Genomic DNA, 21,247 nt, shown 5'->3' with positions numbered 1-21,247 from the left:
GGCTCATCTTACACAATTCTAACCTTAATTTTTTGATTTGGTTTATTATTGTCACATGTATTAGCATACGGTGAAAAGTATTGTTTCTTGCGGTCTATACAGACAAAACATACCGTTCATAGAGAAGGGAACAAGAGAGTGCAGAATGTAGTGTTACAGTCATAGCTAGGGTGTAGAGAAAGATCAACTTAAAGCAAGGTAAGTCCATTCAAAACTCTGACAGCAGCAAGAAGAAGCTGTTCTTGAGTCGGTTAGAACGTGACCTCCAGACTTTTGTATTTTTTTCCCGAAGGAAGAAGGTGGAAGAGAGAATGTCCAGGGTGCGTGGGGTCCTTAATTATGCTGGCTGCTTTGCTAAGGCAGCAGGAAGTGTAGACAGAGTCAATGGATGGGAAGCTAGTTTGTGTGATGTATTGGGCTACGTTCATGACATTTTGTAGTTTCTTGTGGTCTTGGGCAGAGCAGGAGCCTTAGCGAGCTGTGATACAGCTAGAAAGAATGCTTTCTATGGTGCATCTGTAAAAGTTGATGAGAATCGTAGCTGACATGCCAGATTTCCTTGGTCTTCTGAGAAAGTTGGTGGGCTTTTTTAACTATAATGTCAGCATGGAGGTACCGGGACAGGTTGTTTGTGATCTGGTCACCTAAAAACTTGAACTTCTCGACCCATTCTACTTCGTCCCCATTGATATAGACGGGGGCATGTTCTCCTTTACGCTTCCTGAAGTCGCTGACAATCTCCTTCGTTTTGTTGACATTGAGGGAGAGATTATTGTTGCCACACCAATTTACCAAATTCTCTATCTCATTCTGTACCCTGTCTCATCATTGTTTGAGATCTGACCCACTATGGTGGTGTCATCAGCAAACTTGAAAATTGAATTGGAGGGGAATTTGGCCGCACAGTCATAGGTGTACAAGGAATATAATAGGGCGCTGAGAACACAGCCTTGTGGTGCACAGGTGTTGAGGATCATCATCTATCCTTACTGATCGTGGTCTGTGAGTTAGGAAGTTCAGCATCCAGTCGCAGAGGGAGATGCCAAGGCCCAGGCCACGGAGTTTGGAGATGAGTTTCGTGGGAATAATAGTATTGAAGGCTGAGCTGTAGTCCATAAGTAGGAGTCTGACATAGGTGTCCTCGTTAAATAGGTGTTCCAGGGTTGAGTGCAGGGCCAAGAAAATGGTGTCTGCTGTGAATCTGTTGTGGCTGTAGGCAAACTGTAGTGGATCCAGGTAGTCCAGGAGGCTGGAATTGATTTGTGCCATTTGAAGCTCTCCATGATGATGGATGTCAGAGCCACCATCCAATAGTCATTAAGGCATGTTGCTTGGTTTTCCTTAGGTACCGGGATGATGATTGTCTTCTTGAAGTAGATAGGGACTTCTGATTGTTGTAAAGAGAGGTTAGAGATGTCTGTGCATACCTCCTGGGGGTGCTGAGGCCAATTATGTAATTCCACATGCTGTCTAAGAAGCGAATGTTTATAGAAGTACAAAGTAGAGTTAAAATCAGGCACTTTCTTGTCTGTGTAGGTGGATAATAGACTCAGCTTCTGGTGTGCTGTTGGTCAAAGGGAATGTATTTTACAGAGTTGCTCAATAATTTTAAATATAATGAGGATATCTGAAGCAGGGCATTGTCGCTACTGTATGATTAACCAAATGAGATATCCTTGTTGTGAAGTGGGGGTGGGGGGTATGAGGGCAGTTAGTGTTTCCCTTTGATTTGATTTGGTTTATTATTATCATATGAATTGGGATACAGTGAAAAGTATTGTTTCTTGCTAGCTATACAGACAAAACATACCATTCATAGAGTACATAGGAGAGAAGGAAAGGAAAGAGTGCAGAATATAGTATTACAGTCATAGCTAGGGTGTAGAGAAAGTTCAGCTTAATATATGGTAGGTCCATTCAAAAGTCTGATGGTAGCAGGTGAAAAGCATTGATTGGTACTTCTGTATCTTTTTCCCGAAGCAAGAAGGTGGAAGAAAGTATGTCTAGGGTGTGTAAAAAGCTGTGAGTGCACACACCATTAACAACTCACATAGCCATTTGGGTAACATACCAGCCAGGAAAACAGGAATGTTCATGGCTTCTGCCCCAGAAATTGAAGTTAAGTCCATGCGCTGGCACCCAAATTGATCATTTTAATTGTTTTGATTTAAAAGGGTGCTTGGTTATGCTGGCTGCTTTTCCGAGACAGTGGGAAGTGTAGATGGAGTCAATGAATGGGAGGCTAGTTTGTGTGATGGATTGGGCTTCGTTCTCAACCCTTTGTAGTTTCTTGCAGTCTTGGTCAGAGCAGGAGCCATACCAAGCTGTAATACATCCAGAAAGGATGCTTTCTATGGTTCATGATAAAAATTGGTGAGAGTCACAGGGGACATGCCAAATTTCCTTCACCTCCTGAGAAAGTAAAGGCATTGTGGACTTTCTCCAGTTTCCTCCCACGGTCTGAAAGATGTGCTGGTTGGGTGCATTGACCATGCTAAATTTTTCCTCGGTGTACCTGAACAGGCGCTGGATTGTGGTGACTAGAGAATTTTCACAGTAACTTTATTGCAATAAGAACATAAGAACATAAGAAATAGGAGCAGGAGTAGGCCATCTAGCCCTTCGAGCCTGCCCCGCCATTCAATAAGATCATGGCTGATCTGTTGTGGCTCAGTTCCACTTTCCCGCCCTCTCCCCATAACCCTTAATCCCCTCTCTTATCAAAAATGTTAATGTAAGCCTACTTGAGACTAATAAATTAACTTCAACTTTATTATTAACGATAGTGTCAGTGCGGAGGGACCAGGGACAGGTTGTTGGTGACCTGGACGCCTAGAAACGTGAAGATCTCAACCATTTTCACTTCATCCCCATTGATGTAGACAGGGGCATATACTCCACCAAACTTCTTGAAGTCGATGACTATCTTTTTAATGACATTGAGGCAGAGATTATTATCTTTGCATCATTTCACCAGATTCTCTATCTCTTTCCTGTACTTCACCTCATCAGTATTTGAGATCTGATCCATTATGGCGATATCTTCAGTAAGCTTGAAAATCAAGTTGGAGGGGAATTTGGCCATATGGTCAGAGGTGTATAAGGAGTATAGTAAAGAGTTGAGGACACAGCCTTTTGGAGCGCCGGTGTTAAGGATAATTGTGGAGGAGGTGTTGTTGCCTATCCTTACTGATTGCAGTCTGTGCATTAGCAAGTCTAGAATGCAGTTGCAGAGGGAGGAGCTGAGCTGTAGGCCATGGAGTTTCAACGTGAGTATTGTTGGGATAATGGTGTTGAAGGCTGAGCTGTAGTAAATAAACAGGAGCCTGACTTAAGTGCCATTGTTATCCAGGTGTTCCAGAAGTGAGTGTAGGGCCAGGAAGATGGCGTCTGCTGTGGACCTATTGCACTAACAGACGAACTGTAGTGAATGCAGGCAACCTGGAAGACCGAAGTTGATCCAAGCCATGACTAACCTTCCGAAGCACTTCATTATAAAGGATGTTAGAGCCATCAGCCAATAGTTAATAAGGCACGCTGCCTGGCTTTTCTTTGGCTGGAGAAAATACGATCTTAAGATTTCTATCTTTTCAATCTGCATTTATTTTCCTGCATTTTTACTAAAGTCTCACTTAAAAAAATAAACATTGTAGCAAACCATTTCCCAAGGCAGGTAAAGCTCATTCTCACTGTGAAGATGATGGAATGCCTCTTAGCTGCCCAGTGTGGATATTGCTCTGTCAACTCAAACATTGAAGCCTCCAATGGCCCCAGTGGCTGTTTAGCTGTGCTTCAGTGGGGAAGCGTTCTTATCCTGAGTCAAAATTCCCACTCGAGACATGAACCACTCATCTAGGCTGACATCTCAGTGCGATACTGAGGAAAGGCTGCATTATCTTTCAAATGACATGTTAAACTGGGTGTAAAAGATCCTGTGATGCTACAGGAAGTGGAACAGGGTATTCTCCCCAGCTTCCTGGCTGTGGGGAGTACAGGGGATGTTAGAAGCAGTCATTGAGAAGTGGACCAGGGAGGAAAATCTGTGTTTCGGTTTTACAAAAGTGACCATACTTCAGGAATACTACAATGGCTGTAAAACTCTTTGGGATGTCCTGTGGTCATGAAGAGTATCTATATGAATGTAGTCTGTCTTTCTCCTACCTAAAATTCCATAATTTTCTAGGTGGAGGCTGGCAGGATCAAGTCGGAGGTCTGGTGCCTGGTATCAAGATTGGTCGGTCCAAGCCCCAGTTACCCCTGCGAGTAGATGTTGAACGCATTGCAGTGACGGATGAATTTGTGAAGACCCTGAATGACCACCTACTACTGGTGTACACAGGAAAAACACGACTTGCACGTAACCTTCTACAGGTTAGGCCACTCGTCACATAATGTTGGTGCCTCGGGAGAGTGACTCCTGAAGTGATTCCGTCAGGTCCCAATGCTCCTGAATTACAGGTATAGCACAATACCCTCTGCCCTGAGCATACTTCTGGCAGAGAAATATCATTCGAATCCTAACTCACTAATTGAGTTCACTGAAATAGGCTGTCCCATTGGTGCAGTTGAGCTGAACCAGCAGGGTCCCAAGTACAATCCCAAATAATGTGGTGCCTGATTGGCGCTTTGGGTATCATTTGTCACCTTTGAATCAGAAGGTGATAGTACTATTCCAAGACTTGTGCGTATAATCCGCTCCTCTTAGCACTGCACTGTTGGAGGTGCCATCTTTCAAATAAGACATTAAATTGAGACTCTCCTAGGCGGAAATGAAAGATTATTTGAGATCATTGATCTTCAGTAGGAAATGTTAAAGCCTTTCTGGAGGATATTCTAGAAACTACATTGAGGTAAACCAAACGCACTTTTGTAGGATCTGAGAACTTATAGAAAGATTTCTTATAGAAAAAATTCTAGCTGAACTCAAACTCAGATCTCAAAACTAAGAGTGCTTCTTAAATGTGTATACTACATGGCCTTTATAAATAGGGACATGGAATGCAAAAACAAGGACATTTTGATAAACCTATATAAAACACTGGTTCAGCCTCAACCAGTTTTTGGCACCACAGTTCAAGAAAGAGAGGAAGATATTAGAAAGGATGTGGAAAAGACTCATGAGAATGGCTCCTGAGATGAGGAATTTCAGTTGCATGGTTAGATTTGAGAAGCTGAGGCTGTTCTTCTTCGAGAAGATTAAGAGGAGATTTGATAAAATCATGAGGTATTTGGATATAGCAGACAGGGAGAAACTGTTCAAATGGCGGAAGAATCCAGAACCAGAGCACACAGATTTAAGGCGATTAGCAAAAAGAGCATTGGATGACATGAGAATCCATTTTCCCAATGAGTGGTTAGAATCTGGAATGCACTGCCTGAGACTGTGGTGGACAATTATCAGAAGGGAAAACATTTGCAGATCAGAGCAACAGGGAAAAAATGGGGGAGCGGCACGAGGTGAATTATTGTTTCAGAGAGCTAGCTTAGAACCGATGGGCTGAATAACCTCTTGTGCTATAACCATTCTATAATATATTGATGTGCTGGATACTGGGTCAAACAAAAATTCAAGACTGAGATTGATGAAGCAAAGGTGGCTAACTGGTGTTGAGATGTAAATCAGCCATAATCTAAGTGAATTGTGGAAGGTATTGAATTGCCTACTGCTGTTCCTGCCTTGGCTGATTTTTCTCTTCCTTGCAAAGAACAAATGTCCAATACCTAAGAAACCCTCCATCAGACATCTTGGCTCCCAATAATTGAAAGTCACCATATAAGCAACTGAGCTCCTGTGATCGTAACAAATCCTACCACATTTCAGATTTTTATGAAAGAAAAGATGTCACCTGTGACACAGTCAGTGAGGTTCCTTCCTGACCTGATCATTAGAAGGGAGACTCCGTTCACTTAAAATTAGAAACAGACCAGGTAGGCCAAAATCAGGAAATACTTTTTCACACAAAGGGTTATGAAGCTGTAGAATACTCGCATATAAAAGTGAAATACTGCAGACACTGGAAATCTGAAGTAAAACAGAAAGTGCTGGAAAAACACAGCAGATGTGGCAGCTTCTGTAGAGAGGGAAACAGAGTTAACATTTTGAATCTATATGAATCTTTTTCAGAACTTTTCTTTCTGCACAGTTGCAGAAAAATGTGGGGGTTATTGTTACATTCTAGAACCAGCACAGCAAAAGCGATCCTAAAAATTTGAAAAATCTCAATTTTTTCTATTCAGTAGTGCAGGGGCCATATTTGTTGGTTTCAGCCAAACATATATTACGGCTCTGAAGAAGAATCATATTGACTTGAAATATTAAGAACATAAGAAATGGGAGCAGGAGTAGGCCATCTAGCCCTTCGAGCCTGCCCCGCCATTCAGTAAGATCATGGCTGATCTGTCGTGGCTCAGTTCCACATTCCCGCCCTCTCCCCATAACCCTTAATCCCCTCGCTTATCAAAAACCCATCAACCCGCGTCTTAAAAATATTTAGCGAGGCAGCCTCCACCACCTCAACGGGCAGAGAATTCCAGAGATTCACCACCCTTTGAGTGAAGAAGTTCCTCCTCAACTCCGTTCTAAACTGCCCCCCCTTTATCTTGAGGCTGTACCCTCTAGTCCTACTGTCCTTTCTGAGCGGAAAGAGTCTCTCCACCTCTATCCTATCCATCCCATTCATCATCTTATATGTCTCAATGAGATCTCCCCTCATTCTTCTAAACTCTAACGAGTACAAGCCTAGTTTATTCAGCCTCTCCTCATAGCTCAACCCCCTCAACTCCGGTATCAGCCTAGTAAACCTCCTCTGCACTCCCTCCAAGGCCAAAATATCCTTGCGTAAGTACGGCGACCAAAACTGCACACAGTACTCCAGCTGCGGCCTTAACCGTGCTTCACTCTCCACAAGTGCTGTCAGACCTGATGTTTGCAGAATTTTCTGTTTTATTTGTAGAATACTCTCCCCCAAAAGACTGTGAATGCTGGGACCAGTTGAAAATTCAAAACTCTTGATAATTCTTTGTTAGGCTTGGGCATCAAGGGATATGAAAACAAGAAGCGTAAACAAAGTTCAAATATTGATATAGGCTCGAAGGGCTGAATGGCCAGTTGCTATCCAGGTGGGCATGGTGCCATAATAATTATGTTACTGAACTACTAATCTGCATCATTTGTCCAGGCTTACTAGTAACTAGTAAGTCTGGACAAATGATCTGGAGACATCACTTCAAATCCCACCACCAGATTTAAATTCAGTTAATCTAATACATATAGATTTTTTTAATAGCTGGTATGAGTAATGGTGATTGTTTTAAAAACCCATCAGGTTCACTAATGTGCTTTATTTAGGGAAGGAAATCTGCTATCCTTTCCCAGTCTGATTTATATGTGACTCCAGAAGCACAGCAATTAATTCTTAGCTGCCTCTGAAATTACTAGCAAACCATTCAATTATATCACAATAACTTTGAAAAACAAAAAGAATACATCACATGGATTACCCAGCATTGATCTAAACACTGGACATGACAAACACGGAACCAGCCCAGTCTCTGCTACCAGATACTCCTCTCTAATATCAGTGGACATGTTCCAAAAATGGTAAAGCTGTCCCGCATACTAGTCAAGCAATAGCCTGATACTTATTAAATTATACCTTTTTGGCCAGTTTTTGAGATTCCTCCACCACAGTAGTATTTAGTCAAGAAGGAATGGCCCTGGGAGTCATTTACTCCAGACCACAGGAGATTTCATGACACCAGGTCACACATAGGCAAATATTGATTACAACTTACCAACCTCCCTTGGCTGATGAATCTGCACTCTTCCATGTTGAACAAGGTAGCAGAGGCAAGAATATAGAATGCATATTTCATTATCCATCAACAAAACTGGCTCAGTAGCACCACTACTCTTAGAGCTGGATGAGTCATGAAGTACGTATCTATCAGACTGATATCTACAACAGGTGATGAGCAATCCAACAAGAGTGAGAAGCCTACGTGATCTTGGCCTCATCAAACTACCTGTCACACATGCATCAGTGCATGACAGATCGGTAGATGTGACCATGACACAGTCCTTGTCCCATCTTCACAGTGAGGATCCCTTGTATGATTCTGTGTGTCAGTACCAACATGCTAAATTGAATGCATTCAGAAAAGATTTAGCAGCTCAAAACTGAGGTACAGTGGGCCATGAGCAGCAGCAGAATTGTATCCAACCAGAATCTCTACCCATATGGCCTGACATATCCCTGACTCTGCCATTAGCATCAAGCCAGGCATCAACCCTAGTTCAATGAAGAGCATAGGAAGGCATACGAGGTACATCATCGGGCATTACTAAAAATGAGGTGCCAACCTTATGAAGGTACAACACAGGACAACTTGCTAAACGACATAAGCAGTGTGCTCTAAACAAAGCTGAGCAATCAAACTGATAGGCCAAATTTCTGCCATCTTGTCACAACCAGTCATGAATGGTGGAAGACAATTAGAACTAACTAGAAGAGGAGACTCCACAAATATCCCCATCCACAATGAAGTGGAAGCCCAACACATCAGTGCAAAAGACAAGGCTGAAGCTTTTGCAGGAATCCTCAGCCAGAAGTGCCAAGTGGATGATCAATCTTAGCCTCCTCTTCAGATCTCCAGCATCACAAGATGCCAGGTTTCAGTCAATTCAATTCACTCCACTTGAAATCAAGAAATGGCTAAAAGCACTAGACATTGCAAAGACAGTACACCCTGACAATATTCCAATAATAGTACTGAAGACTTGTGTTCTAGAATTAGCTGCACCCCTAGTCAAGCTGTTCCAATACAGCTTCAACACCAACAATGTGAAAAATTTCCCGGGCATGTCCCATCCACAAAAAGAACAACTCCAGTCCGGCCAATTACTAACCCACCAGTTTACTCTTAAACCATGGAAGTGTGATGGAAAGTGTGACTGACAATCTTATCAAGTGGCATTTGACTCATCAATAACCTGCTCACCGATGCTTAATTTGAGAACCATATGGTTACACAACCTTGGTCCAAGCAGGAACAAAATAGCTGAATTCCAGAGATGAAATGGGAGTAATTGATCTTGATTTGGATGCAACATTTGACCAAGTGCAATATATAGGAAGGAGCCTGAGCAAATTGAAGTTAATAGGAATCCTAACAGACATTTCTCCTGGTTACAGTCAGAGGCTGGGAATTTCACAGGCAGCAACTCATCATCTGACTCCTCAAAGTCTGTCCATCATCTACAAGTCAGGAGTGTGATGGAATACTCTCCACTTCCCTGGATGGGTGCAGCTCGAACAACTCTCAAGAAACTCAACACTATTCAAGATAAAACAGCCACGTTATTGGCCCACCATCCACCAGCCTCAACAGTTACTCCCTCCACCATTGATACACAATGGTAGCAAGAATTTCTGCAACAACTCACCAAGGCTCTTTCAACAGCACCTTCCATCTGCCACTTAGAAGGGCAAGGGCAACAAATAACTGGGAACACCACAAGTTCCCCTTACACCACACACCATCCTGATCTGGAACTATATCAGCATTCCTTCACTGTCGCTGGGTCAAAATCCTGGAGTATGCTTCCTAACAGCACTGTGGATGTTCAACAAATAAACTGCAGCAGTTCAAGAAGACAGTTCACCACTTTTTTCTCAAGGGCAATTAGAGATGAGCAATAAATGCTGGGCTTGCATGCATCAGCCATATTTTTCATAGGAAGTTCCACTGGAAAACTCTTCTCAGACACTGAAAGTTGAAAAGAAGATTGTGTGGATACCAGGAGCTCAGTGAGAGAGTGGCATCAACAGGAATTGATTAGGAGCTCCTGATCTTAAATAGTGGGAACGATCAGGAACTAGTACCAATCCCAGTTTCTGAGATTGTTTTGGTTGTTTTGCAGGATGTGCTGAGGAATTGGTACGCCAGGCTGCCCAGTATAGTGGAGAATGCTGACGCATTGGTCAGGAACACAGAGGAATGTGCCCAAGCTTTTATCAAAGGTAAGCAATGCTGCATGCAAAGCACCAGCTCCCATCTACACTATCTCAGATGCTCCCAGTGGAAAAGGCAGCACTTTGTGTAGTACGAGCAGAAAGTTCTCAGTAGGATTCTGGATAAAACCACTTTCCATAGTGATACTAAGTTACACAAGCTTTGATGTCCCCAGTTTAATCTCAGATCTGGACTGCGTTAGTTTCAGCCTCTTGTTTGAGTATCTCTGCAGCGAGTTATTCACCTCCTGATTCAGAACCATAGAATCCCTACAGTGTAGAAGAGGCTATTTGGCCCATTGAGTCTGCTCCAGTATTCTGACAAAGTATCTTACCCAGGCCCTATCCCTGTAACCCACATATTTACCATGGCTAACCCATCTAACCTGCGCAACTTGGGACGTTAAAGTATGTATGCAATTTAGTATGGCCAATCCTAATTTGCACATCTTTGGTCTGTGGGAGGAAACTGGAGCACCTGAAGGAAACCCATGCAGATGCAGAGAGAATGTGCAGACTCCATATAGACAGTCACCTAAGGCTGGAATTGCTCCTGGGCTCCTAGCTCTGTGAGGCAGCAGTGCTAACCACTGTGCCACCAGGCTGCCCAAAAGCTTATCTATCTTCTATGACGCTCAATACAGAAGGGTAATGAAATACTTTCCACTTGCCCAGATAAGTGCAGCTCCAACAACACAAGATACCCGACACCATCCAGAACAAAGCACCTTGCTTGATTGGCACCCCTTCCACAAACGTGTGGTAACAGTGTGATCTCTGGTTCTCAGTTAAATCTTTGGACTTAATAGAACTCTTGGGGAATTCCGCCACATACCTTTCTCCAATCTAAAAAAAAATAACTGGTCACTATTAAACTCATCCCTCATTTTGCATTCAATCTGCTCCTACAAAGTAGTGCTAAACAAAAATCACTTTCCCATACAAAACCAAGAAATACAGTGGGTTATGTTCCTGACTTGTAATATTTACATTAAGAAGCTATTGGCTACCTTGATTCTAACAAGCCCAAAAATCCATTAATAACTTACTAACCCTAACCTTAATACCCACTCACTGCTTCCTGATTCCTGCTCACTGCCCATCATGCTCCCTGTCCTGACCCCTTTGTTGCTTCTCTCGCCTCCCCTATCCTGAACCCTCACAGCGTGGGGGGAGAGGAGTAGTAAAAAGGCAGGCACGTTACAAGCTTGACTGATAATATTAAATTGTTTGTTAGTGTAGCTATTAATGCCCTTAAGATTGAGCAGCAAGTGCTGCTCAATCACAGAATCGCATCGAACAGTCGATATTTTGTTTTCGGTTTTTCAAACGAGAGTTGCGACAGGTGGGGTGAGGGAATCAGTAAACAGGATGGATTGAATCAGGCAAGGCAGCAAGCAGGAGGGGGTGGAAGGTCAAGAGACGATTGGGGAATGAGAGGCAGGAGGGAGTGAGCAAGATGGCTAGAGGTGTGTGAGTGGGCTGGAGTGAGGAAGAAAGGAATTGTGATGGGGCAGCGAGTTGGGAGGGAAGGAACAAAGTGAAGAGAGGGACAGCAAATGAGAGAGAATAAGAGTCTAGAGAGGGAAGTAACAAGCAGCGGGGTAAAGAGAAGGAAAGAGTGAGGATTTAGGTTGAAGGAAGAAGTGGGGGGGGCAATAGAGTGAGAGTTTGTGAGAGGGAAGCAGTGAGTGAGAAGGTCAGAAGGGGGTGGCAAGCAGGAAGGAACAGGGGACTCAGGAGAGGAGCAATTGGAGGGAAGGGGGCGAGGAAGTTGGAAAGAAGGAGGATAGCAGGAAAGAGTGAGGTAGTAGGGAGAGGCGTGAATACGGGGAACGAGCAGGGGAGTTGGGAGAGGGGCGGCTGAAGGAGGAAGTGGGGTGGCAACCGGGAAGGAATGAGAGATTCAGAAAAGAGGAAGCAAGTGGGGGGGAAGTTAGCGAGGCAGTGAGGGGAATGATGTGCAAGAGGGAGTGAGGCAGCGAGGGGAATGGCATGTGAGAGGGTGAGTGAGGCAGTGAGGGGAAATGATGTGGGAGAGGGAGTGAGTGAGGCAGTGAGGGGAATGATGTGCGAGAGGGAATGAGTGAGGCAGCAAGGGGGAGGTGAGCATGAGGATCAAAGAAAGCAGGAGGATCAACAAGAGATACAGTGATGTGTTTTTAAAGAACTTACTGAGCAGTACAGTTATAGCGCCCTACTTGATGCATGTGCAGTAACCATGCTTCAACAAAAATGGGGACAGCGTTATTTGGGTAAGTTCCATTATTTACAAACTGCACTAAACAAAACACACTTAGAACATGCTAAAACAGGGTTGTCTGAACATGCTGTTTCCTGTCACTCGGCAAACTTTGTATCCATGCTACTGTTATTGCTTTTATTTCATGGGCTTTAACTTTGCTGACAAGTCTGTTATGTGGCACTTTATCTAATGCCTTTTGAAAGTCCACGTATACCACATTAATCTCCTCTGTCACCTTATCAGCAAACTCAAGCACGTTAGCTAATCACTACTTCTTTATATAAATCTACACTGGTTTTCTTTAATTAACTCACATTAATCCAAGTGACAGTAATTTTGTCCCACATTATTGTTGCTAAAAGCTTTCTCATCACCAAAACTAAACAGACTGGTTTCTAAATCGTTGGGCTTCTCTCCTACACCCTTGTTGAGAAAAGGTGTACCTTTGAAATGTACTAGAATGGTTGGGGGGTGGGAATCAAAATGAAGTGACTGGGAGAGAGGAGATTAGCTCATAAATCGAGAGAGCTTGTTCACAGTGTGAGAGGGAGGATAGGGATGGAGAAGGGGAGCGCCCAGACCGAAAGTTTGAGATGTGTCTATTTTAACGCAAGGAGTGTTGTGAACAAAGTGGATAAGCTTAGAGCGTGGATCACTACTTGGAAATGTGATGTGGTGACCAATACAGAGACTTGGATGACTCAAGGACAGGACTGGATACTTCAAGTGCTGGGTTTCAGATGTTTCAGAATGGACAGGGAGGGAGGCAAAAGAGGTGGGGGAGTGGCACTGTTGATCAGAGATAATGTTACAGCTGCAGAAAAGATGGATGCCATGGAGGGATTGTCTACGGAGTCTCTGTGGGTGGAGGTTCAGAACAAGAAGGGGTCATTAAATTTACTGGGGGTTTTCTATAGGCCGCCCAATAGCAACAGGGATGTTGAGGAGCAGACAGGGAAACAGATCCTGAAACAGATTAATAACAGAGTTGTTGTGATGGGAGATTTTAATTTCCCAAATATCGATTGGAATCTCCCAAGGGGTTTAGATGGGGAGGAGTTTGTTAGGTGTGTTCAGGAGGGTTTCCTGACACAGTATGTGGATAAGCCTACAAGAGGAGAGACTGTACCTGATTTGGTATTGGGTAATGAATCTGGACAGGTGTCAGATCTCTTAGTGGGAGAGCATTTTGGGGATAATGATCATACTCTATCTCTTTACATTAGCATTGGAGAGAGATAGGATCAGACAAGCCAGGAAAGTGTTTATTTGGAGTAAGGGGAATTATGAGGCTAACGGGCAGGAAATTAGAGGCATAAATTGGAAGGAGGTTTTCTCAAGGAAATGTACAGATGAAATGTAGCAAATTTTCAAGGAATATTCGTCTGGAGTTCTGCACAGCAACGTTCCAATGAGACAGGGAAGTTATGTTAGGTTACAGGAACAGTGGTGCACGAAAGCTAAAATGAATTTAGTCAAGAAGAAAAGAAAAGCGTACAAAAGGTTCAGGGAGCAAGGTAATGTTAGAGATCTAGATGAGTATATGGCTAGTAGGAAGGAAGTTAAGTAGGAAATTAGGAGAGCCAGAAGGGACCATGAGAAGGCCTTGGCAGGCAAGGTTAAGGAAAACCTCAAGGCATTCTACAAGTATGCGAAGAGCAAGAGGATAAGACGTAGAGGAATAGGACCTATCAAGTGGGAAAGTTTGTATAGAAACCAGTAGAAATAGCAGAGGTACTCAATGAATACTTTACTTCAGGATTCACAGTGGAAAAGGATCTTGGTGGTTGTAGTGCAGACTTGTAGCAGACTGAAAAGCTTGAGCATGTAGACATTAAGAAAGAGGATGTGTTGGAGCTTTTGAAAAGCATCAAGTTAGATAAGTTGCCAGGATCAGATGGGATGTATCCCAGGTTACTGTGGGAGGCAAGGGAAGAGATTGCTGAGCCTCTGGCAATGATCTTTGCGTCATCAATGGAGATGGGAGAGATTCTGGAGGATTGCAGATGTGGTTCCTTTATTCAAGAAAGGGAGAAGAGGTAGCCCAGGAAATTATAGACCAGTGAATCTAACCTCAGTGGTTGGTAAGTTGATGGAGAAGATCCTGACAGGCAGGATTTATGAACATTTGAAGAGGTATGGTATGATCAAGAATAGTAAGCACGGCTTTGTCAAAGGCAGATCATGCCTTACAAGCCTAATTGAATTTTTTGAGAATGTGTCTAAACACATTGAAGAAGAAAAAGCAGTAGACGTAGTTCATATGGACTTCAGCAAGGCATTTGATACGGTGCCCTATGCAAGGCTTATTGAGAAAGTGAGGGGCCATGGGATCCAAGGGGACATTGCTTTGTGGATTCAGAACTGGCTTACCCACAGAAAGCAAGGAGTGGTTGTGGATGGGCTTTTTTCTGCATGGAGGTTGGTCACCAGTGGAGTGCCCCAGGGATCTGTTCTGGGACCCTTGTTCTTTGTGATTTTTATAAAAGACCTGGATGAGGAAGTGGAGGGATGGGTTGGTAAGTTTGCTGATGACACAAAGGTTGGAGGTGTTGTAGATAATGTGGAGGGATGTCAGAAGTTGCAGCGAGTCATTGATAGGATGCAAGACTGGGCGGAGAAGTGGCAGATGGACTTCAACCCAGATAAGTGAGTGGTGATTCATTTTGGCGGGCCATATAGGATGACAGAATATAGTATTAGGGGTAAGACTCTTGGCAGTGTGGAAGATCAGAAGGACCTTGGGGTCCAGGTTCATAGGAAGCTCAAAGCAGCTTCGCAGAGGCTGTGGTTAAGAAGGCGTATGGTGTACTGGTCTTCATCAATGGAGGAATTGAGTTTAGGAGTCGGGAGATAATGCTGCAGCTGTATAAGACCCTGGTCAGACCCCACTTGGAGTACTGTGCTCAGTTCTGGTCGCCTCATTACAGGAAGGATGTGGAAGCCATAAAAAGGGTGCAGAGGAGATTTACAAGGATGTTGCCTGGATTGGGTGGCATGCCTTATGAGGATAGGTTGAGAGAGCTCCATCTTTTCTCCTTGGTGAGACAAAGGATGAGGGGTAACCTGATAGAGGTGTATAAGATGTTGAGAGATATTGATCAAGTGGATTCTCAGAAGCTTTTTCCCAGGGCTGAAATAATTGCCACAAGAGGACACAGGTTTAGGGTGCTGGGGAGTAGGTACAGAGGAGATGTCAGGGGTAAGTTTTTCACTCAGAGGGTGGTGGGTGCGTGGAACTGGCTGCCGGCAGTGGTGGTGGAGGCGGATTTGTTCGGGTCTTTTAAGAGAATTTTGGTTAAGTACATGGAACTCAGTAAGATAGAGGGTTATAGGTAAGCCTAGTAGGCAGGGACATGTTCAGCGCAACTTTGGGCTGAAGGGCCTGTTTGTGCTGTAGTTTTTCTATGTTTCTATGAAAGTCTCCAATTCTCCAATTTATCACTCCTGTATCTAAGAAAGATTAGAAGAATATGGCCATTCCTTCCACAGTTTCCACTCTTCCATCCTCAGTATCCACTGAATGCATCGTATCTGCTCCTGAATACTTACCAACAGTCAACCTGCCTAATACCTGTATCAATTTTTTGCCTATCCTGTCTCTCAACTATCTCATCTTTCACTATGACTTTGGCTGAACCTTTATATGGATATAAAGTCTTAACTTAGTCCCTCAGCTGTACTCTCTGGCTCCATCTGTAAATTCTCTCTTTACTCCCTAATTGGCTCCATCTCTCCTTCACTACCATTTTATTATTTGCATGCCTATCAAAGGGGGAGAGAAATATGTACCTTAAAGTGGATAATCTGTACATTTGACAGGGGACCTCTCTTGGATCGGTCAGTGCCTGAACACCTACTGGCAGCAGAAAAAGTACATGGCTCCTGGATGTGAGCCATCTGCCGTTCGACAGATAATGGTGGTCCTACATCCCCATGTATACGGGCAGAGCTTGGCTGGGGCGGGCGGTGGTGGCTTTCTTTACCTCCTGACCAAGAAACCACGACAGAAGGAGGCAATCGAGAGGATATTGACAGCGAGCGAGGTAGGACAGCCAGCTGTCTCAGACCCTCCCATAGTACATCGTTATTGTACCTATTTCCCACAAAGCTCCAATCACAAACTACTTCAATTCTTTGAGCATTCAGTCACACATTATGTTATTATTGTGAGGGGAATCGAGTACAAAAATGGGAAAATTATACTTCTGCAATACAGAAGCATACATTGGTGAGACCTGGAAATAGTATACAATATTGGTCTCCTTATTTAAGGAAAGATATAAATGTGTTAGGTACAGTTCAGAGAAGGTTTACTAGACTAATATCTGGAATGGGCGGGTTGTCTTATGAAGGATGGTTGGAGAAGTTAGGTCTGTGTCCACTAGAGTTTGTAAGAGTAAGAGGTGGCTTGATCAAAATCTTTTAAGTTCCTGAGAGGTATTGACAGAGTGGAGGTGGAAAGGATGTTTCCTCTTGTGGGAGAATCCAGAACCAATTTTAAAAATAAGGGTCATTTATTTAAGACATTGATAAGAAATTTGCTCTCTGAGGTTCATGAGTTTTGGGAACTCTTCCTTAGATGGCAGCAAAAGCATTATCTTTGAATATTTTTAGGGCAAAACCAGATAGACTATTTTTAAACCACAGAGTGACAGGTTATTGGGAGTCAGCAAGAATGAGAGGTTGAGGTTACAATCAGATCAACCATGATCTTACTGACTGTCAAAGCAAGCTCAAGGGGCTGAGTGGCCTATTTCTGCTCCTAATTCATTTGTTCATATGTATTCCTAACACTATGATACTGAGATTCAGAGTCCAGGAATTTTGAAGTGACTACTTATAGGAGAGTGATTTAAACCTAACCCTCATATACTTAGAGGAGGATGATTGCAAATATTATGAGATATAAGAGAGAGGATGAACTTGATCTTGGCCAATGGTGCAAAATAGATTCAAGCAAATCAGAGCCTGATTTACTTTCCAGCCACATTTTTCATTGAACACATAACAATTTCATCCCAAAGTGACCAGCATTGAAAATGCCATTACTAAAGATATGTCTACTCTGTTGCTTAATAATTTTCTTTTAAATGTGTAGGACTTTCCCCCACTCCCCTGTGACATTCCATACCCAAGTCAGGCCGGAACAGTGCTGAATCAGTCTGCCTCAATAATGAGACCTGGTGGCAGATCAGTCACTGCAGGAAAGTTGGAATTTTCCCACTGGGCTCCTGGAAATACAGTAAGGAGAATAAGCAAAGTGATAGGCAGAGAACTCAAGTGCCAAAGTCAGATAAGGTCCGAATAAAAAATAGTAGGAAAGGAAAAAGAATTATTAAAAGTGCTCACCTTAAGGTTTTGTACCTGAATGCTCAGAGCATTCGAAACAAAACGGATGAATTAGTTACATAGATGGATGTAAAGGGGTTTGATACAATTGGCGTTATGGCGACATAGCTCCAAGTTGACCAAGGATGGGAACTAAACATTGAGCACTACTCTGTGTTTAGGAAGGACAAACAAAGGAAAAGATGGTGGAGTTGCATTGTTGATCAAAGGTGGTATTGATACGATATTGAGGAAAGATATTGGCATAGATGATGTGGAATCTGTATGGATCAAGTTAAGCAACAACAAGGGGCAAAAAAAAATGGTGCGGGTGGTATACAGACCATCAAACTGTAGTGATAATGTTAAAGGAACATCTGTGAAAATAGATGACTTTAAACAGTATATAGATTGGGAGAGCCTGGGATGATTTCCTGGAGTAATACATTGAACCAACAAAGGAACAGACTGTCCTGGACTGGTTGTTGTGCAATGAAAAAGGATTAATTGGCAATTTAGTTGTGAGAGAACCATTGGAGACGAGAGACCATAATATGGTAGAATTCTTTGTCAAGGTGGATAGTGAAGTAGTTGGTTCTGAGACTAGGATCCTGAATTTAAGTAAAGGTAACTATGATGGTATAAGGCATAAATTAACCATGATGAACTGGAAAACATTACTGAAAAGAAAGACAAGTGGACAGGCAATGGCAGGCATTTGAAGAATGAATAGATAAACTCCAGAAATTGTTTATTCCTGTTTGGCTCAAGAGTGGTAAAAGAATTGTGGCCAAACCATGGCTTACAAGGGAAGTTAGAAGTAGTATCAAATTAAAGGAAGAAGCATACAAATTGGCAAGTAAAAGCAATAGGCCTGAGGATTGGGAGCACTTTAAAATTCAGCAAAGGAGGACCAAGAGATTGACTAAGAAGGGAAAAATAGAGTATGAAAGTGAGCTAGTGGGGAACATAAAAACTAGAAGTTCCTATAGATGTGCAAACAGGAAAAGATTGACAAAGGTAGGCCCCTTACAGTCAGAAAAGGGAGAATTCGTAACAGGGAATAAAGAAATGGCCAAGGATTTAAAGTCATACTTTGCTTCAGTCTTCACAAAGGAAGACATGAATAATGTACCAGAAGTGATGAGAATCACAAGTTTTAGTGAGGAACTAAATATTAGTTGAGATGATTTTGGGGAAATTGGAATGGGATTGAAGGTGGATAAATCTCCAGGTCCTGTTAATCTTCATCCAAGAATACTTAAGGAAGAGGCCCTGGAAATATTAAATCCATTGGTGGCTATTTTCCAAAATTTTTGCACTTTGGACTGGTTCCTAAAGAATGGAGGGTAGCTATTGTTCAACCACTGTTCAGAAAGGGAGTTAGAGAGAAAACAGGGAACTATAAACCAGTGAGCCTAAATTCGGTGCTGGGAAAGTTGCTAGAGCCCATTATCAAGGATTTCATAACTTAGTATTTAGAAGTGTTATAATGAGACAAAGTCAGCATGGATTTACAAAAGGGAAATCATGCTTGATGAACCTATTGGAATTCCTTGAGGATGTAACTAGTAGAGTTGACTGAGGAGAAGCAGTGAATGTGGTTTATTTAGACTTTGAGAAGGCTTTCAACAAGGTCTCTCGGAACAGACTACGATATAAAGCTAAAGCATGTAGGATTGCAGGTAATGTTTTGGGATGGATAGAAAGCTGGTTAGCAGAGAGGAAGCAAAAAGTTGGCATAAATGGGTATTTTTTCCTGATTGGTAGTCAGTGACTAATTGGGTTCCTCAGGGATCAGTGCTAGGACCCCAACTGTTCATATTATAAATGATTTGGAAGAGGGAACTGAATGTATTATCTCCAAATTTGCAGATGACACAAAGCTAGGTGGGAGAATGAGCTGCGAAGAGGATGTAGAGATGCTTCAGCATAATTTGGACAGGCTGAGTGTGTGGGCATATGCTTGGCAGATGCATTATAATATGAATAAATGTGAGGTTTTCCATTTTCATAGCAATAATAGGAAGACAGATTATTACTTGAATGGATGTAAATTGAGAGAGGTGGATATCAGCTAGACCTTGATGTCCTTGTGTATCAGTCGCTGAAAGCGTGCAGGTACAGCAGGCAGTAAAGAAGGCAGATGGAATGTTGGCTTTCATAGCGAGAAGATTTGAGTACAGGGATAGGAATGTTTTGCTGCAATTGTGTAAGGCATTGGTAAGGCCAGAGCTGCAGTATTGAGTGCAGTTTTAGTGTCTTTATCTGAGGAACAGTGTCCTTGATATAGAGAAAGAACAGCAAAGGTGTACCAGACTGATTCCTGGAATGGCAGGTCAGTCACATGAGGAGAGACAAGATCGGTTGGCATTATATTCAGTGGCGTTTAGAAGAGTGAGTGGGAACCTCATAAAAACTTATAAAATTCTAACAGAATTAGACAGAGGAGATTTAGAAAGAATGTTCCCAATAGTGGGGGAGTCCAGAATCAGGGGTCATAATTTGAAGATAACAGGTAAACCCTTTAGAACTGAGGTAAGGAGAAATGTCTTTATCCAGAGAGTAGTGAATGTGTGGAATTCACTATCACAGAATGTAGTTGAGGCCAAAATATTCTTGATTTCAAGAATAAATTAGATATGGCTCTTGGGGCTAAAGGGATCAATGAATATGGGGGGGGAGGGGAATCAGGATATGGAATTTGGTGATCAGCCATCATCAAAATGAATGGACGAGCAGGCTCAAAGGGCCGAATGGCTTACTTCTAGTTTCTATAACTGGCCGACCACTAGCAGGCTTGTTTGTGTCATGTTCTAGTAATCCGTTGCAGTTACAATTAATTAAACTCCAGCAGTACCCCTGTGCACAACGGGATTCTATAGACCCTTGGCCTTACTCAATCTGCAGCTTTGATAAGACGGGTCTGTCCCTAGACAGAGAGTCTGGATTACCCTCCCAAACGAACACTCTATCCATGAAGGTTTCTCTGTAACTTGGGTTTGTTGAATGCCTGGTGTGGGGACAATTTCTGTTCATACAGATCCTCAACTGTCCAAACAAAGGAAGGTTTTTGTTTCTTTTTGCCGTCTCTCCTGACAGCACTAGCCCTGGCTGGGGATAGCTCCCCAGGTGTAAACAACCCTCTAACACCTTGTCTAAGACATGCACGCACAAATCCAAAGGATACAAGTTGGCAGGCACCTCAAATGTGAGTGGCATCATAGTTGACCCTGAGCTTGACCTCAACTGACCATTCAGAAATGTTGCACTTTCTAATACTGGATAGTGGCAAGAACAGGATCCTGGTCAGCTTTTCCTCTTCCCTAATTTCTCTGTTGCTATCCTGGCAAGTACAGTGTGGGATAGTCTGTGTTGTGTGGCTCAGTAAACATCAGGTAATGCCTTTACCCACTGAACTATTGAAATAACCCATATCTCCTGAACCTTTTACAGTCTCGCAATCACAGAATCTTCATAATACAGAAAGAGGCCATTTGGCACATCAAATCTGCACTGGCTTACTGAACGAGAGTTCTACCTAGTCCCATTCCCCTTCATTGTCCCTGAAACCTTGCATATTCTTTCTTCTCAGATAGCAGTCCAATTCCCTTTTGATTACCTTGATCAAATCTGTCTCCACCACAGTGTCAAGAAG

The 21,247-nt window shown here is 42.9% G+C and overlaps 1 protein-coding gene across 4 annotated transcripts in view; it reads left to right on the top strand.

The window, feature by feature from the left end:
• The window catches only part of fcsk (fucose kinase), a 376,885-nt gene that overhangs the window by 349,122 nt on the left and 6,516 nt on the right, over window positions 1-21,247 (top strand). For 3 of the 4 annotated variants that reach the window (XM_080187243.1, XM_080187244.1, XM_080187246.1), the window contains 3 exons: window positions 4,184-4,371; window positions 9,923-10,022; window positions 16,081-16,304. In XM_080187243.1, coding sequence (XP_080043369.1) covers window positions 4,184-4,371; window positions 9,923-10,022; window positions 16,081-16,304 — 512 coding nt within the window. The remainder of the gene's footprint in view (window positions 1-4,183; window positions 4,372-9,922; window positions 10,023-16,080; window positions 16,305-21,247) is intronic. The other variant, XM_080187245.1, reaches the window with a different exon arrangement.

This window comes from Carcharhinus amblyrhynchos, chromosome 4, assembly GCF_965287045.1.
Source record: "Carcharhinus amblyrhynchos chromosome 4, sCarAmb.v2.hapA, whole genome shotgun sequence".
In the NCBI taxonomy this organism is placed as follows: domain Eukaryota; kingdom Metazoa; phylum Chordata; class Chondrichthyes; order Carcharhiniformes; family Carcharhinidae; genus Carcharhinus; species Carcharhinus amblyrhynchos.
The sequence above is the reverse complement of the archived record's forward strand: the minus strand, read 5'-3'. Positions and strand labels throughout refer to the sequence as shown.